The following is an 18,660-nucleotide window of genomic DNA, read 5'->3' as shown; positions in this document are numbered from 1 at the left end:
TTAGTCCACTTTGCTTCCATTGTGGGCCTTGTGTTCGGCGGCATGGAACTTTTAAATATAATTTATTTTCTGTCTTTTCTGTATCATTTATTTATAGCTTGAAATGATGTAGCGACCCACTGAAATATATTTGTGTAATGCTGCATCGGGCCCATTTTTAGCGGGGGTGAATCAAGTTTTAACTCATGAAATTTGGGGTCCTGAGGGGTAGGCCATTCATGCCATTACCGTTTTACTGTTTCGTAACCACGTCGTATTTATCCACAGTTGGACTTTCCCTGTGAATACACCGCACTGCAGAAAAAATTAATGCAATAGCCCGTCTTTTATCCTAGTCACAAGCATATTTTTTTCCCCTTGCACACATGCTTGAGCATCTGCTGTCTTGCTACACTGATCCAAATGATAATTCCTCAAAATGAATAGGTCTTTTTTGTGAGTACAGTGTTGGAACCATATACACAGTCATGACTAATCTGATGCATCTATGAGATTGCACCCATATAGCCTCCCTTTCTGTTTTGCTCCTTCCTGGCCGATTTCCCTCCCGGGATTTCTTAGCCGGAGTTTGCTCAGAGGCAACAGCCTGCTCATCACCAGTGTAAAGAGAAATAGGCGAAGGGCGGACTGGGGGGAGACAAATAAATAAATAAATTGAAATGAAGCGTCTGGGATGGGCCCAGGGCGCACAGGCTGTTCAAAGACTGGAAGGAAATGAGCTCTCTCTGCCAAAGCTGCATTTTCATACAGAAAGTGAGAAGGATTCATGGGAAAAAAAAACAAAACAAAAACAAAATGTGAGCGGTGTGTCAGGGGATTTGTTCCAACATCCCTTCTCCTGCCTGCAGAGCTATAAACTATGGTCATTCTGCTTTCCCATAGAGAGATCGAGCAGCCGTTTTCGACACGGAAGACACACTTGGGCAATTCAAACAATCTGAAATATGTAGGTGTCATTTTAATTCATGAAAGTGGAAAAGAAATCAGAATGCAAATGAACCAATCAGGTGCGCTTATCCTTCTTTGTAACCTGCTCATACCACCTAACCACAAAAGCAAGTTACGAAAGTTGATCAGTCCTGGCAGAAGGCAGCTATGCTATCTTTGGGAAAGACTAGTCTCGCAGTGGATACATTTACATTTCACTGCAGCAAAATTATGAAAGGAAGAGACAATGAAAGGAAGAAGTAGAAAAACAAAATACAGGAGCTGCTGTAAAGGCAGCTACTCTCACGGCGCCATCTTGTGGTCAAAAGAACAAAACAACTAAATAACAAATACAGTGATACAACACAAAAGACACAGACAGTCATTCAATCTTAAGCACTCTCTGCACCCACTTTGTTGTATGAAGCTGTTCTAGATGAAAGAGGACAGGATCAAAACCTCCTTTTCACCAGTGGATCATGGTCGAATGTGCACGTCTACTACAAGCTAAATGTTGAACACAAACCCGAAACTGTAGCATCCATTGACAAAAAGTGATTGTTTCTAATGTCCCATGTAAATCCGCTTCAATTCCAAGCCGCGACTGTTCCACATACGCATCGGGGGTTTGCGCCGACCTTACAGCTGAACAAAGCTGGGCTGTGAAAATGCTTCCCGTGCAAGGCGCAAAAAAAGCATAGTCGCCCCAGAGCTGTTCAGTGATGACAGTCAAATGACACCAACATTCCTCCCAATCAAAAACGGTGCTGGCATATTCGTGCTGCCAAAAAGCTGAGATATGCAGATTGTACTTAATATAGTGACCAATGAGTATGTATCCCTAGTTACAAAAGAATGAGCTAGTGGTATGTATAATGTAATAGAACAGGTCATACAGGTCATTTTTGGTTGTAGGCAGGAAGCAGTAAAAGCTAATACCAAATAGAAAATTAACTCCCAGCATGCTTTTTGAAAAAAAAAAACAAAAAAAAAAACTCTTAAGTCGCCTTTAAAATTGGGTGACACAGTATCTTAGCCTACCCTTTAATAACTAATACCTACCAAAGTAGCAAACATTCGCTGGAAAAGGTGGTGGGCAGGGTGCGTAGGGTCCAGTAGGATTTTTCCACGCCCTTGTTTCGATTGTTGCAGTGTGCAATTCCTCGAGAGTGGGTAGGGCGGTGCCATTTTTTTTTTTTTTTTCCCCGCCGTCCTAACCGTCTGTTGAAGTCGGATTTTGTCCATTTTTGTGGCGGCCCCGAAACAAACCGTGATGGAAGAACGCAGGATTCATTTGATGACAGCCGTGTAGAAGTGTCGTAGCACCTCCTGTGGCAGGCCATGCGTCTTTAATGAAGACATTTAGTGAAAGGACAAACGACGCCTTCGGACAAGTTGTGTCCATAATTTTTAAATCACTTCAAATGACTTCTAATGAGCGTATTTTACAAAGATTCCATCGCATATAGCTATATATTACGTTTTAAGACTTGCGCTGAATATTCAGGAAGTCTTGTTTTCGAGTTGATGACGATCCCCACGTGACGTCACATTTGGAACGCCGCTGACTGAGAAAGCGACACACAATGCATTATGGGTACTTTTTTTTTTCGTCTGACAACTCCATATTGATTGTGAAATTAGAAGGAAAATTACAGAAATAACGTGATGGTGAATCATTGTGTGTCGCAGCCAATTGCGGTAACACGCATAAAGAAGGTGTAAATTGACACAAATTTCCAGCAGACAAAATCAGCCCATTTCCAATGGAGCTTGGGCACCATCTTGTGCATTTTCTGGGACGCTACATTGGAGTCCAGACGGCTCGAATTGATACGGAAGGAGTTCTTTAATCGATTGCAAGCATCTATGCTTTCCTCTTCAGAAGTATTTGAATCATATTCATAACTGGATGAGTAACAAGAAAGCATCTTCCCCGAATCTGAACTCTCTGAAGCCATTGTTTTGATTCTGGAGCAAGGCAGTGTGTGACCAAAAGTGACGTCACGAACAAGGGGGCGGTACTTTCTGAATCTGCCCAGTTCCGAGCTCATTTTGTGGCAGTTTTGGGACACTAAGTCATTTTTATTGGTGTTTTGCATTTAAGCCTGCGTGTTTTGGGTATTTTAGATGCTATAAAACGTTTTTCTGATGTCAGTTAGGAAACAAAAAAATGGTGTCGGTTGTCCTTTAAATACCCAGCTAAACTCTTTATGAGTTTTGCTGCAATGTTGGCATCCAGGCAGGTTTTGCCGAGTAGAATAACTGAAAGAAATACAACTGAACTTTCATCCCAAAAATGTGATTACTGCACTCAAATTGCTGGCACTCGCCTTGACTGTCACAGACCTTGCGCTAATTGCTCCTATGTATAAAATTCAATAGCATTGTAGCATTATCATCAAAGCAAAAAAAAATAAAGACCTGCTGACTACAAAGCCTGAGAATGTTTTGACGACAATTTATCGACACGTCAAGGACGCAGTGTTGTGACATGAAAGTCTGCGAAGCAGATCTTGTTTTTGCTTATAACATAAAGCTAAATCACAGGCAGAGAGAAGGACACCTTGCTGTTTCAAAAATCCTCACATAAAAAGTGGCGCACGTGGGGTGTCTCATTATTTTCATTGCCTTGAGGTATCAAGTCTCAAATTGATCTCGTATCTCAGCAATGACAATCTGCTGAATATGAATCCGGTGTTTGGAAATGTTCAGGAGTTGGATCACAGCCAGCGTATGAAAGCTATATTGTATGGCTTCATTGTGTATTAAATCATGGGCGTATTGCATGTCCTATTGCTATGCTTAGTGAGTAAAGGAATACATCCAACTGCTTTGCATATTTATAATATTAAACACTATTCCGCTACATTCCCAGAAGAAGAAAATACAGTGATACCTTGGCTTATGAATTTAATTGGTTCCCAGACAGAGTGTTTACGGCGAAAAGTGTGTATCCCAAAAAATAATTTCCCATAGGAAACCATTAAAATGAGAATATTCCGTTCCCAGGTCCCCATAAAACGTAATTTTCTACTTTCTAATTTTCTAAGCCTTAAAACTACACAATTTATTCGGGAATTGAAAATATGACGTAGAGCGCCCTTTCCGAATTTGTTGGGGTTTTGTTTTTCATGCTTGGATGCCGATAAAGCGCCAGCCAGACCTCTTGCAATGTTTTTCCCTGCCACAGGGGGCAGAATTTCTCTTGTTTCCATGTTAGCGTTTGTTCCAGCTTCAGCTGTTGTTAAAGACATCCATCCATCCATCCATCCATCATGACAAAAACCCTGGCACTGGAGTGTACACATTGTACATTGTTTGGCAGTGAATGAGTTACAAGCTTAGGCCAAATGCACAGGCGCAAGTCTACTGAGATATCACAAAGTATCATGAAGTATTTTTTTTACACCACTTTCAATTACAACCACAATAATTATTACGATTTGAATACCTCTCCAACAATCAAAACTGATCAAGGATGTTTTGACTGATTATTTTTAATTGCATCTTAATGCATCAAGGCGCATCAAACGTTAAGAGCATTTTCATTGTCCCGTTTAATGCAGACACCAAAAGTAATCATGGTTCATCATACACAAAAGGTTTACAAATTAATACCAAAACGCAAACAGAAAGCACCAACTGAGAGCAGTCATGCTTGACAATTGACTAAATTACATTTCATCATCTCAGAAATAATTGTGCCACCATATGAGGCTGCTTTCGTATTATGTTTTATATCATTAGAATGATCACATAGTATGCTGGATGGAAATAAATTATTACCATATTTTCCGGTGTATAAGGCGTACCCAAAAACCTTCATTTTCTTCAGAAGATGACCCTGAACCTTATACGCCGGTGCGCCTTATATGGGAATTAATATTGAGGCGCAACAGGTCTCACAACTACTGTCAGCAGCCACCGACTCCATTTTCTCCTGAAGAAGAAATAGTGCGTAGTAACGAGCCAATCATGTGACTAGCCAATCATAGTTTGTGAAAACTCTGACATTGCCAGCGCAGGCAACGAGATAGACATTAGTCTCTGATTCAGATATATTTAGGCCAGCAAAGAAGGCCTTGCAGGCCCTAAGGTCCCACCATTGATCAACACCTAATCTGGCAACGAGATAGACATTAGTCTGTGATTCCGATATTTTTAGGCCGGCAGAGAAGGTTTTGCAAGCCGTGATGGCCCACCACTGATCAACACCTAAACTGGCAACGAGATAGACATTAGTGTATTATTCAGATATTTTTAAGCCAGCAGAAAAGGCCTTGCAGGCCCTAAAGTCCCACCATTGATCAACACCTAATCTGGCAACGAGATAGACATTAGTCTGTGATTCCGATATTTTTAGGCCGGCAGAGAAGGTTTTGCAAGCCGCGATGGCCCACCACTGATCAACACCTAAACTGGCAACGAGATAGACATTAGTGTATTATTCAGATATTTTTAGGCCAGCGGAAAAGGCCTTGCAGGCCCTAAAGTCCCACCATTGATCAACACCTAATCTGGCAACGCTAGACATTAGTCTGTGATTCCGATATTTTTAGGCCAGCAAAGAAGGCTTTGCAGGCCCTGACATCCCACCACTGATCAACACCTAAACAGGCAGCGAGATAGAAATTAGTGTATCATTCAGATATTTTTAGGCCATCAGAAAAGGCTTTGCAGGCCCTGACGGCCCACCACTGACCAACAAACACTTAATTTGGCAACGAGATAGACATTAGTCTGTCATTCAGATATTTTTTAGGCCGGCAGAGAATGCCTTGCAGGCCCTGACTGCCCACCATTGATCAACACCTAATCTCACAACGAGATAGACGTTAGTCTGATTCAGATATTTTTAGGCCAGCAAATAAGGTTTTGCAAGCCGTGATGGCCCATGACTGATCAACAAACATCTAATCAGGCAACGAGATAGAAATTAATCTGTGATTCAGATATTTTTAGGCCAGCAGAGGAGACTATGCAGGCCCTGACATCCCACCACTGATCAACACCTAATCAGCCAACGAAATAGACATTAGTGTGTGATTCAGATATTTTTAGGCCATCAGAAAAGGCTTTGCAGGCCCTGACGGCTCAACAGGGACCAACAAACGCCTAATCAGGCAACGAGACAGACATTTGTCTGTGAATCACATATTTTTAGGCCAACAGAGAAGGCCTTGCAGGCCCTGACATCCCACCACTAATCTGGCAACGAAATAGACATTAGTCTGTGATTGAGATATTTTTAGGCTAGCAGAGGAGACTATGCAGCACCACTCATGAACACCAAATCTGGGAACGAGATAGACATTCGTCTGTGATTCAGATATGTTTAGGACAACGGAAAAGGCTTTGCAGGCCCTGAAGGCCCACCACTGATCAACAAACACCTAATCAAGCAACAGATAGACATTAGTCTGTGATTCAGATATGTTTAGGACAACAGAAAAGGCTTTGCAGGCCCTGAAGGCCCACCACTGATCAACAAACACCTAATCAAGCAACAGATAGACATTAGTCTGTGATTCAGATATTTTTAGGCCAGCAGAGAAGGCTTTGCAGGCCCTGATGGCCTACCGCTGACCAACAAACGCCTAATCTGGCAACGAGATAGACGTATTGTCAAACCTTATGGTCCTACACTGTGTTTGGAGGTTCTCATCCATATGCCGGAGAGGAGTGTGAGATGTGTACAAACAACATGGAGGCTATCATTATCTGAGGTGTTCCTGGTCTTGCAGCACAGCCAGTACCGGAAAGGTCAAAGCTAGAGGAGAACGGGAAGCTGTAGCTGTACGTTTAGAGCTCTCAGTGCGCCTACATGAGGGTGAAGTCAAGGTCATCAGAGTTGTTGTCTGTCGTCATCGGGCTTTTAAGAGAAAAAAAAAACCTCACAGGTAGAAATGAGACAGCCTTCCCTTGACGGTTCCAGGCTATGAAAAAGAGAAATTGTCTTATGGAGGAGGGGAGCAGACATACTAAACACGTTTCTTTGCCCCTGTATCACCGCCATGCGAGGGAATTAATGGGTTAGCAGGTTTGTGTGTCGATGTGTGTGAGATAAAAAAGCAACAGGAATCAATTCAGGGAGGATGGTGATGGCATATACTGGATTGAAGCTTTAGCTTTTTGATTAGCTTTCTGCTTGTGGAAAACAACATCACTTTTTAAAGGGAAAATAGGAGCAAAATTGTATTTGATTTGCTAAAGCAGAGATGACAATTGCATGTGTTCTCGGGTATTTAAGTTTGACAAGAATACCAAGCCGATGCTCAAAGCAAATAACAAAGAGAATTGTTTTGTCATTGATTACATTAATAATAATAATACAGTGATACCTCGGTTTACGAACCCCTTGGCTTACAAACTTTTCGGCTTACGAACGTTAAATTTATGAAAGTTTTACCTTGGCATACGTACTTTTTTCAGGATACACACAGAGCTGCCTCAATGAGTGATGTGTTGTTTTCGAACGAGCCCGTTTTTCTAACAACAAAATGGCAGCCGAAGGTTTTTCTCCTCTATTCCCCGCCCCCAGTCTTCGGTTAAAGCCACATGATTGTTCAAGAACGCAGCATTGAGAGGGGGTGGGCTTTACAGATAGAGAGAGTGAAGCAGTTCTCCAAAAAGAAAATGGCTGTCGACTTTTTTTGTCCTCTATTCCCCGCCCCCAGTCTTCGGTTAAAGCCATGTGATTGGTCAAGATCGCAGCAGTGACGGCAGGTGGTTTAAACATTAAAGAGACAGGCAGACGACAGTGAGAGAGTTTCAACTTTGATAGTTCAAAGGCAGAGTGCAGACTGCAAGGTTAAAACATCCCATCAATCAGGCTCCACAAACAACCCGCACAAGCCATCTGTACACTTGATGCAAAAAGCTTTCAACCCAGCTAAACAGACCACAATTGATGAGGAACAAGGTAAAATTATCGCAGAGAAAGCACCTCCAAGGGATCATTCCTCAAGATGTTACTTTTCTCATCGTGTTTCATGCTGATGAAAGCGGCCACTCCATTCCATCAAGCCATCAACGACCATGACAAAGGTAAATAAAACGACTTTATTATATAGTACAGTTCCATCCATCCATCTTCTACGGCTTATCCGGGGTCGGGTCGCAGGAGAGAAGCCCAGTTTATTTCTACAGCTACAGTTTATTTCTTTAATTATAATACCATAGTACATTTATTATACATGAAATAAGGTATGTTTTTTGGAGTTTTAAGGCTTAGAAAATTAGAAAGTAGAAAATTGTTTTATGGGTACCTGGGAATGGATTATTCTCATTTTAATGGTTTCCTATGAAAAATATACACACACTTTTCGCCTTACACACTCTGTCTGGAAACCAATTAAGTTCGTAAGCCAAGGTATCACTGTATTTTATTTCAAAACTCTCAAGGACACTTTACACCAGGGGTGTCAAAAGCATTTTTTTGCCGCGGGCCACATTGTAGTTATGGTTTCCTCTCGAGGGCCGTTATGAATTTGGGGAACCCATTAGAATGTTTAAATCCCTTCAAATATTACATATAGAGCACACAGCAAATTAATGAATAACTCGTTTTCAAATCTGAAGTCAAGAATAATGACTTTTATTGTGGTTGACATCCAAAAATATGAAATTTTGGCTCAGATTTTAGCAATCATCATGGAATTTAACAAGTTCGATTTGCTTTCGCGGGCCGAAAAAAATGATGTGGCGGGCCGGATTTGGCCCGCGGGCCTTGACTTTGACACCTGTGCTTTACACTCACGGGATAATAACTTTTTTTTCTGTATATCCATTTGGTTCCCTGGAATAATTGTTGTGTTTTGTTGCCTTATTATTTTTTTAACTTATTCACTGCCATTTTTACTTGGGAATTCAAAATATGATGTGGAGCGCCATTCCCGAATTTGTTCGGGTTTTATTTTTTCTTGTATGGAGGTACCGATAAAGCGCTGGTCATGACCTATGGCCATGTTTTTTCTTTTCCACAAGGGGGCAGCAGTTCCCTTTCTGCCTTGTTAGCGCTTTGTTCCAGCTTCAGCTGTTATTAAAGCGCTATACAAAGCAATATGTATGTATTGCATTGTATTTTGGACAATCATTTCAAGCTCATATAACTCCAGATCCATATAATTTAGGAATTATCGCTTTCTTTCAGATGAAAGAAGAGAGTCTAAGGTTTCTTACGCTGCATTGAATGCTTATGTAGTCGTAAAACTCAATATTCTCTGGGTCCTGGATATTGAGTGAAAATGACAAAAACCCTGGCACTGGGAGTGGACACATTTTGCGCACGTCTGGTCGTCAATGAGTTAAAGAGAAAAGGCAGTATGAGTTGTGTCTTTCGTGAAAAAAAGTTGAGAGGACGAGCGTTTCATGCCAAGGGTGTCGCTTGCCAGTCTGACAGCGAGCGGAACTTTTGGCCGGTCTGCTCCAGGGCAGGTGTGATGAGGCTTACGGCCAAAGTCAAGGTCAAGGGCGATAAAATGAAGAATTCCAGCAAAAAAAAAGCCGAATATTTACAGAGGAAAAGGGATGCATCATTATAAAAGAGCCATTAGATGCACACCAATGAGTTCTGATAGCCACTTTGGTGCGACATCCTGCGGTGCTTTGAGTTTAAAGCCATAACAATGGAGGAAGTTGTCACAGAACGCTGAGCCTCCCAAACGACTTGACAGTGAACAATGTGCTCACCCCAATTGCACCGCGCTGCGGGAAACACTAACGTTAAGATCTCCGTGGACAGATTGTAAAGAAAGAGGCAGTTTGTTAAGTTGTTAAAAATAATAATAACAATACATTTCATCATTTATAAGCGCCTTTCAAAACGCTCAAGGTCACTTTATAGTAGAGGGATACGTTTTTTCTGTGGGTGAGCAGCGGCACCCACATGCAGCCTGGAATGACTCAAACAGATAGAAAGCTAGCTGGCTGGCTAATAGATAACTAATAGCTAGCTATTTATCTAGTTAGCTATCGGGCTAGCTAGCTAGCTATCATGCTGGCTACCTAGCTAGCTAACTATTTGCTCTCTATTAGCTATCTCGCTAGCTAGCTATCTAGTTAGCTATCTATCTCTTTGCTATCTATTAGCTATCCCGCTAGCTAGCCAGCTATCTAGTTAGCTATCTATTAGCTGTCTAGCTACATCTATCTATCTATCTATCTATCTATCTATCTATCTATCTATCTATCTATCTATCTATCTATCTATCTATCTATCTATCTATCTATCTATCTCTGTCTGTCTGTCTGCTATCTGTCTACTATGTTTTTGCTATCTGTTCGCTATGTGTTTGCTATCTGTTCGCTATCTCGCTAGCTATCTATCTGTCGAGTAAGCGATCTATTAGCTGTCTAGCTAGCTCGCTATCTAGCTATCTACCTATCTATTTGCTATCTATTAGCTATATCGCTAGATAGCTATCTATCTAGTTAGCTTTTAAATTGTTTGTTGTATTCCAGAGTTGAGAGGTCAAATCAAAATTTGCACAGTGAAGGTGAAATGTTGTCATGCTGGAGAAATGGTTGTAGAATATATATATATATATATATATATATATATACAGTAAAGTCTCGTTATATCGATATCGGATATAGCGATAGTCCCGGTTATATCGATACTATTTCTATGCACGCACGGAGAAAATTACATGCAAACGGGGTCGGATATATCGATAGTCCCGGTTATATCGATATTTTTTCGGACTCCCTTGAATATCGATATAACGAGACTTTACTGTATATACTATTTATACAATTTATACTATTTATACTGTATATACGTGTGTGTTATGCAAGAGTGTCAGGACAGGAGTGTCTAATTATAATCAACAAAATAATAATAATAATAATAATAATAAAAAGAGTGGGAGTGAAAAAAATATTGCATGAGTGGTAAGCAGAGTGACGGAAAGGCGCTGAACAGCGCTGCCTATTTTCAGACAGGCTGCGTGGGTTGAAATGCGCTTTTATACTGCGAAGGTGTGATATTTTCAAAGCAGAGCGAGATCCGCGGTACATCTCATACTGTCTCATTGTAAAGTGCTTTAAATGTGTCATTTTTCTCCCCCATTTTAGTTCCCCTTTCTTTCCAACGACGACTTCAAAGTGAGCGGAGGAGTCAGAGATGTTCTGTGTGATTGATTGTCTCTCATTATCAGCGCCACCTCAATTCAATGTTTGCCACTTGTCTCTTTCTCTTTTCATCGGTCATATACTGCTTCAGTAGAATTGCGGCATTTGTGTTGTTTTTAACATTTGTGTCGCTAATTGTACAATGTATCTCCTTTTTTTTAATGACACGTTGTTCTCCGATAGGTTGTGGCCCAGGGGAAGAACAGTCGTGGCTACCACTACATTCTGTCCAATCTTGTAAGTAGTCATTGAGAAGCACCTGCAATTTGCTGTATGTAAACATCTACGATTCATAGTGGCATACGCCCAAAACACATTACACTTATACATTAATATTAATAATAATAATACATTTCATTTATAAGCGCCTTTCAAAACTCTCAAGGTCACTTTACAGTCACAGGATAAGTTTTTCTGTGGGTGAGCAGCGGCAGCCACTCACGCCACTCAACCCGGAAGTCAATAGATAGAAAGCTAACTAACCAGCCAGTAGATATCTAATAGACAGACAACAGATATCTAGCTCGATAGCTAGCCACCTAGATAGCTCCATAGCTAATAGCTAGCTAGCTAGAATGTTAGTTAGCTAATACACAATGTCACTATTAAATACACAGATAGAAAGCTAGCTAGTCAGCTGGTAGATAGCTAATATATAGACAACAGAAAGCTAGCTAGATAGCTAGCCGCCTAGATAGCTCCGGTTTTGCCCTTAAAAAGTCCGGTTTTCATTATCCCATTCACAAACGAAACTTAAAGGACAACCGACACCATTTTTTTGTTTCCTAACTGAACTAGATAGCCCCATAGCTAATAGCTAGCTAGATAGTTAGTTAGCTAATACACTGAATGTCACTATTAAATACACAGATAGAAAGCTAGCTAGTCAGCTGGTAGATGCTAATATATAGACAACAGAAAGCTAGCTAGATAGCTAGCCACCTAGATAGCTCCATAGCTAATAGCTCGCTAGCTGGCCCAGATTTTAGCCAGTATCTGACCGGTCTCGATATAGCCGCAAGACAAGAGCAAGTCCGAATAAATGCATACCTGCCAACCACTCCGGTTTTGCCGTAAAAACTACGGTTTTCATTATCCCATTCACAAATGAAACTTAAAGGACAACCGACACCATTTTCTTGTTTCCGAACTGACATCAGAAAAACGTTTTCGCATCTAAAATACCCAAAACACGCAGGCTGATATTTTTAGTCAAATGCAAAACACAAATAAAAATGACTTTAGGTGTCCCAAAACTGCTTCAAAATGACCTCGTGATGGCAAATTTCAGAAGGTCCCGCCCCCTTGTTCGTGACGTCACGCCAGGACGCCTTGCCTTGCTCTAGAATCAAAACAATGGCTTCAGATTCAGAGAAGATGCTTTCTTGTTACCGTTCCCCGCCCCCAGTCTTCGATTAAAGCTTCACGTGATTGGTTTAGATCCGTGATACAGGAGGGAGGGGACACACGCAGCAGTGACTGGTGGGAGGGGTTACAGAAACAGACACACACAAGAAAAGGAGACGACAGAGCTTGAAACAAAAAACAACAGTGAAAAAAAAAACAAGTGAAATGGTGAAAAATAGATAGAAAGAAAACACAGTGAAATTTGGACTCGTTTCAACTTTATTGATGGTTCAAAGGTAGAGTGTAGACTGCAAGGTTAACATATCCCACCAATCAGGCTCCACAAATAACCCGCAGAAGCCATCTGTACAATTCGAAGAGAACATACGAGCAAGGGAACTAGCTATTAATGAAGTTTCTAGTGTGTCTGCCTGCATCTCTTGCTGTTGCAATATCACAAATTCTAAGATTTACAATCCAGACCTCCTTGAGACACTTTATCCAAAAAGATATCCATTCCATCAAGCCATCAATGACCATCACAAAGGTAAATAAAACAACTTTATTGTACAGCACAGTTTATTTCTTTAATTAGAATACTGTGGCACATTTATTATACATAAAATAAGGCATATTGTGCGTCGTTTTAAGGCTTATTTAGTTGAAAATAATGTTTTATGGGGACCTGGGAACGGATTATTCTCATTTTAATGGTGTCCTATGGGAAATTAAAGTTTGGAATACACACTTTTCACCTTACACGCTCTTTCTTTAAGTTCGTAAGCCAAGGTATATCTATATATGGAAAAAGTTTGAAAATTCCCCATTCATTGGGGGTGCACCTTATACTCCGGTGCGCCTTATACACTGGAAAATACGGTAAGTATAACATGTTGATTATCTATTACTTCAGGGTCATCTTTTAAAGAAAATCAAGGCTTTTGGGGGCGCCTTCTACCCCGGAAAATCCGGTAATTGTATGTCTTTTTTCATAACTGATTTATAATTCTTGAAGTGACAGAACCAGGCCTCATCTAAATCTGACATTGTGACTATAGCATCAAGCATTCCTCCCTTTGGGAAGGAGGCAGCGGTTCAATGTCGGCGGGGATTTCTTTGGATCCTACATTATTCTTTTCCTTACGACTGAAGAATAAAAGCATAAATCATGGATTTATCACAATAGATGGCTGTGTCGCTGTCATTGTCCTCAAGTGTCCTCAAGGAGTATTAGCTGTAAGATGTACCCTGTTTTTTTTTGTTGTGCTGAGTATGCGCGCACACAGCCCAGAGCAGCAACAACATGGAAACACTTAACAGGGATCAACAAAAAAGTCGGAAGACCCTAAAAAATAAATAAAAAAACATTAACTGCCATTCACGAATTTATTCGGGAATTGAAAATAAGGACGTAAGGCGCCATTCCCGAATTAGTTCCGGTTTTGTATTTCAAACTTTGTGTTGATGGCGAAATTAGAATGAAAACATATAAATAACGCGATGGTGAATCGTTGTGTGTTGCACCAAGACTACTATTTGATACTAGTTGACACACATTCCCAGCAGACAAATCAGCCCATTTCCAACAGAGCTTGGGCGCTATATTGTGCTATTTCTGGACGCTACTTTGGAGTCCAGACGGCTCGAATTGATCCGGAATGACTTCTTTAATCGATTGCAAACATGTATGCTTTCCTCTTCAGAACTATTTGAATCATATTCATAACTGGATGAGTAACAAGAAAGCATCTTCTCCGAATCCGAAGCCATTGTTTTGATTCTCGAGCAAGGCAAGACGTCCTGGCGTGATGTCACGAATAAGGGGGCGGGACCTTTTGAAACTCGCCATTTCCGAGGTCATTTTGAAGTAGCTTTGGAACACTTTAACTCGATTTTATTGGTTTTTTGCATTTGACTAAAAATATCAGCCTGCGTGTTTTGGGTATTTGAGATGCTATAAAACGTTTTTTCTGATGTCAGTTAGAAAACAAAAAAATGGTGTCGGTTGTCCTTTAAGTTGCTGATGGAATTATGTTTATCTGGCTTCAGGTTCCAATCACAATGAAAACAAGTAAATATGTTACTTTCGCCTTGCCTAGAGCATTGCACTTGTTAATCAAATGCACCTTGCGCAGTGCCAAAATAATACGAATATGTATGCGGCAGTCTATTGCCTCAAGCCTTATTAAAAGGAAACAAAAATAATTTTGTAAACTGTCTTTCCCCCTTTTTCCTCATCTCAGGGATTTTCTAATGTGAGTTTGGACAAAGTCTTTGCCGGAGGAGCCAACATTTCAGGCTTTCAGATAGTCAACCCTGAGAACGCCATTGTGCAGCAGTTTATGCAACGCTGGGAGCGCCTCGATGAAAGAGAATTCCCAGAAGCCCGGAATGCTCCTCTCAAGGTACTTTTTTTTTGATTGGAAGGCCTTTCACTGCATGTAGAGTATACACGATCGCCCACACGATGAAGTCTGTCCTGTTTTTTTTTCTTTCTTCTCATCCTTTTGTCATTATGTCTTCTTCCTGCTTCCTTGACTTTGCATGACCCCCCTTCGACCCCAACAATCAATATATAGATAAGCAGTGCAAAACAAATGTGTATGGTAGCTTCAATTTACATGTAATTAAACGAGTAAGAAAGAATTGGATTTTGAATGGCATTTAATTAGATTTTGTCTTGCTGCAGTGCCCCCCGTCGACCACCCCGCTCCCCAAAAAACTAGTTGCACAAGACATTGCTGTTGAAAAGGTCAGCTGAAGCTTAAAGGACACCATTTTTGTGTTTCCTAAATGACATCAGAAAAACATTTTATAGCATCTAAAATACCCAAAACACGCAGCCTGATATTTCTAGTCAAATTCAAAACACCAATAAAAATGAGTGAAAGTGTCCCAAAAGTACTTCAAAATGACCTCGGAGATGGCGAGTTTCAGGTCCCGCCCCCTTGTTCGTGACGTCACGCCAGGACATCTTGCTTTGCTCTAGAATAAAAACAATGGCTTCAGATTCGGAGAATATGCTTTCTTGTTACTCATCCAGTTATGAATATGATTCAAATACAGTAAAGTCTCGTTATATCGATATTCAAGGGAGTCCGAAAAAATATCGATATAACCGGGACTATCGATATATCCGACCCTGTTTGCATGTAATTTTCTCTGTGCGTGCATAGAAATAGTATCGATATAACCGGGACTATCGATATATCCGATATCGATATAACGAGACTTTACTGTAGTTCTGAAGAGGAAAGCATACATGTTTGCAATCGATGAAAGAAGTCCTTCCGTGTCAATTCGAGCCGTCTGGACTCCAAAGTAGCGCCCAGAAATAGCGCAATATAGCGCCCAAGCTCAGTTGGAAATGGACTTATTTGTCTGCTGGGAATTTGTGTCAACTAGTATCAAATAGTAGTCTTGGTGCAACACACAACGATTCACCATCGCGTTATTTATGTGTTTTCCTTCTAATTTCGCCATCAACACGAAGTTTTCAGACCAAAGTACCCAAAATGCATTGTGTGTCGCTTTCTCGGTTAGGGGCGTTCCTGACGTGATGTCACGTCAGGAATCGTCACCAACTCAAAAACATGACTTCTTGAATATTCAGCGTGAGTCTTAAAACGTAAAATATAGCTATATGCGGTGGAATCTTTGTAAAATACACTCAGTCAAAGTCATTTGAAGTGATTTTACAAATTATGGACACAACTTGTCCGGAGACGTCGGTTGTCCTTTAAGGGGACGTGCATGGGGAATATGAGCCTCTATTGATGCATAAGCCTCATGCAAATTATGCACCAAAAAATGTTGAAGTTCTTACTACATGACAAGAAGTTCTAATCAAATCGGTCTGATCCGATTGCTGAGCTAAATACATTTATCATGTAGCTTCGGAGTGCTCAAAGCTGTTTTAATCTGACCCCATATGCTTATTCAGCAACTGAGTAACATGCTGAAGGATAATTAACGTTTACTGCTAGACGATGTGCAAAAATGTGTCCACTCCAGTGCCAGGGTTTTTGTCATTTTCACAGAAATTCCAGGAAACACACAATATTGAGTTTTAGGACTACATAAACGTTCAATGCAGTGTTAGAAACCTTAGATCAGGGGTGTCAAAGTCATTTTTTGCCGCGGGCCACATTGTAGTTATGGTTTCCTCTCGAGGGCCGTTATGAATTTGGGGAACCCATTAGAATGTTTAAATCCCTTCAAATATTACATATAGAGCACACAGCAAATTAATGAATAACTCGTTTTCAAATCTGAAGTCAAGAATAAAGACTTTTATTGTGGTTGACATCCAAAAATATGAAATTTTGGCTCAGATTTTAGCAATCATCATGGAATTTAACAAGTTTGATTTGCTTTCGCGGGCCGAAAAAAATGATGTGGCGGGCCGGATTTGGCCCGCGGGCCTTGACTTTGACACCTGTGCCTTAGATGTTCTTCTTTCATCAGAATAAAAGAGATCATTCCTAAATTATATGGGTCCGGGGTTATCTGAGCTTGAAATGGGGCGGCTGCACAAAATACAATGCACATCCGACTTACGACTGAGTTCCGTTCCGACCAGACGGTCGTAAGTCAAAATGGTCGTAAGTTGAAATACATTCAAAATGTTGAAGAGAGACTCGGAGGCTAAATGACTGAATGACGAGATAATTCCTAAATTATATGGGACTGGAGTTATATGGTATCACTGTACAAAGTTCCAAATCAGTAACCCCTACTCGCTGAACTCTGCCTGCTTTTTATTCTTCCTTTGCAGTACACTTCAGCGCTCACACACGATGCCATCCTGGTTATAGCAGAGGCCTTCCGCTACCTCCGGCGCCAACGCGTGGACGTCTCTCGCCGCGGCAGCGCCGGAGACTGCCTCGCCAATCCCGCCGTCCCTTGGAGCCAAGGCATCGATATCGAGAGAGCTCTCAAAACGGTATGGCGGGGAAAAACAAGATGGCGGGCGAGAGGTGGGAAGGGGGAAACGAATGAGTGACGAAATAAGCTGGAAGAAGCAAAGCGCAGAAGAGTGAACCGGAGCGAGATAAAGATGGAAAGTGACAACGAAGGAAAGCGAGCGTGGAGTTGTTTCTGCTACCGTCGCCGCCGCCAGATATCTTTGTGCAGGGCTCACTCAAATTCAGACCCTCATTACCATAAAACGACATATTTTATTAAAATGAATCCAGTTCATCATTTGATTAAGAGACTGCGCACACCCCAGTACACCCCGGGGACATGAGCATGACATGAGCACCGGCTATACATGCAAAGTGATCTGTGTGTGAGTGTGTGTGTGTGTGTGTGTGTGTGTGTGTGTGTGTGTGTGTGTGTGTGTGTGTGTGTGTGTGTGTGTGTGTGTGTGTGTGCGTGGTTAATGAGATGAAGAAGTTCATACCACAAAAAGTAAAACAATATTTTAACCAAATTTACTACAGGGGTGAGGACTTTGAATGTACCCATTCAGAAACCCCACTCCTGCTGTTATTTCAGTTTCAAGTCCACTTTTTATTTCTTTGTTTTTAAAGAAGTTGAAGTGGGAAATGGGGTGACATTTAGTGTTCAAATGTAACACTGGTTCTTCTCTAAAATTATCAGCAACGGTGGTCCTCACTCCTTATCTGGAGTTATCCGGACCTCACAAAACCATTGAAACAGGAATGTGTGTCCGTGTGTGTGTTATGACAGGTCCAAGTGAAGGGAATGACCGGCAACATCCAGTTTGACAACTATGGCCGTCGAACCAACTACACCATAGATGTGTATGAGATGAAAATTGGTGGGCCAAGGAAGGTAAAAAGCCTTCATAATTCAGATTTTTTTTTTCTTGCTCATTAATAATACTTAGAAATAGAGAAAAAAAATGTGGATGACTTTATTTAACTCATTCACTGCCAGACAATGTGCAAAAAATGTAACCACTTCAGTGCCAAGGTTTTTGTAATTGTCACTTGAAAAATTCAGCCGGTTGACAGACACGTTCACACGTTATTATCCGAGAAGACTGTGTGACAAAGAGCCATTCCCTCCATTTACTCAACGCTAAGGGCCCTTAGTGTCAGAAGAATACCAGCAGTCCATCTCTATTGGGTGGCAGGTTAGCTGAGCTACGGCTAATGTTAAAACGCGCACAAATCACCCTCTGTCTGTGATCAAACTGCTAAAAGTGTCTCATCATAAAAGATGAAAGAGTATTTCCACGTCATGGTATCATGCAGGTATGATTTCTAGCCCTCTCCT

The 18,660-nt window shown here is 41.1% G+C and overlaps 1 protein-coding gene across 3 annotated transcripts in view; it reads left to right on the top strand.

Moving 5' to 3' along the window:
* LOC148901099 (glutamate receptor 3-like) overlaps positions 1-18,660 on the top strand; it is a 205,863-nt gene that overhangs the window by 142,585 nt on the left and 44,618 nt on the right. For all 3 annotated transcript variants that reach the window (XR_016118217.1, XM_089019967.1, XM_089019977.1), the window contains exons 9-12: positions 11,248-11,301; positions 14,655-14,816; positions 17,189-17,356; positions 18,109-18,213. Coding sequence is in view for 2 of the 3 variants with exons in the window: in XM_089019967.1 (XP_088876093.1) it covers positions 11,248-11,301; positions 14,655-14,816; positions 17,189-17,356; positions 18,109-18,213 (489 nt within the window). In the remaining variant the exon portion in view is untranslated. The remainder of the gene's footprint in view (positions 1-11,247; positions 11,302-14,654; positions 14,817-17,188; positions 17,357-18,108; positions 18,214-18,660) is intronic.

The sequence above is a fragment of the Hippocampus bargibanti genome, linkage group LG02 (assembly GCF_051943395.1).
Source record: "Hippocampus bargibanti isolate YZ-2025 linkage group LG02, ASM5194339v1, whole genome shotgun sequence".
NCBI classification, from domain to species: domain Eukaryota; kingdom Metazoa; phylum Chordata; class Actinopteri; order Syngnathiformes; family Syngnathidae; genus Hippocampus; species Hippocampus bargibanti.
This window is presented reverse-complemented; position numbering and strand designations above follow the sequence as displayed.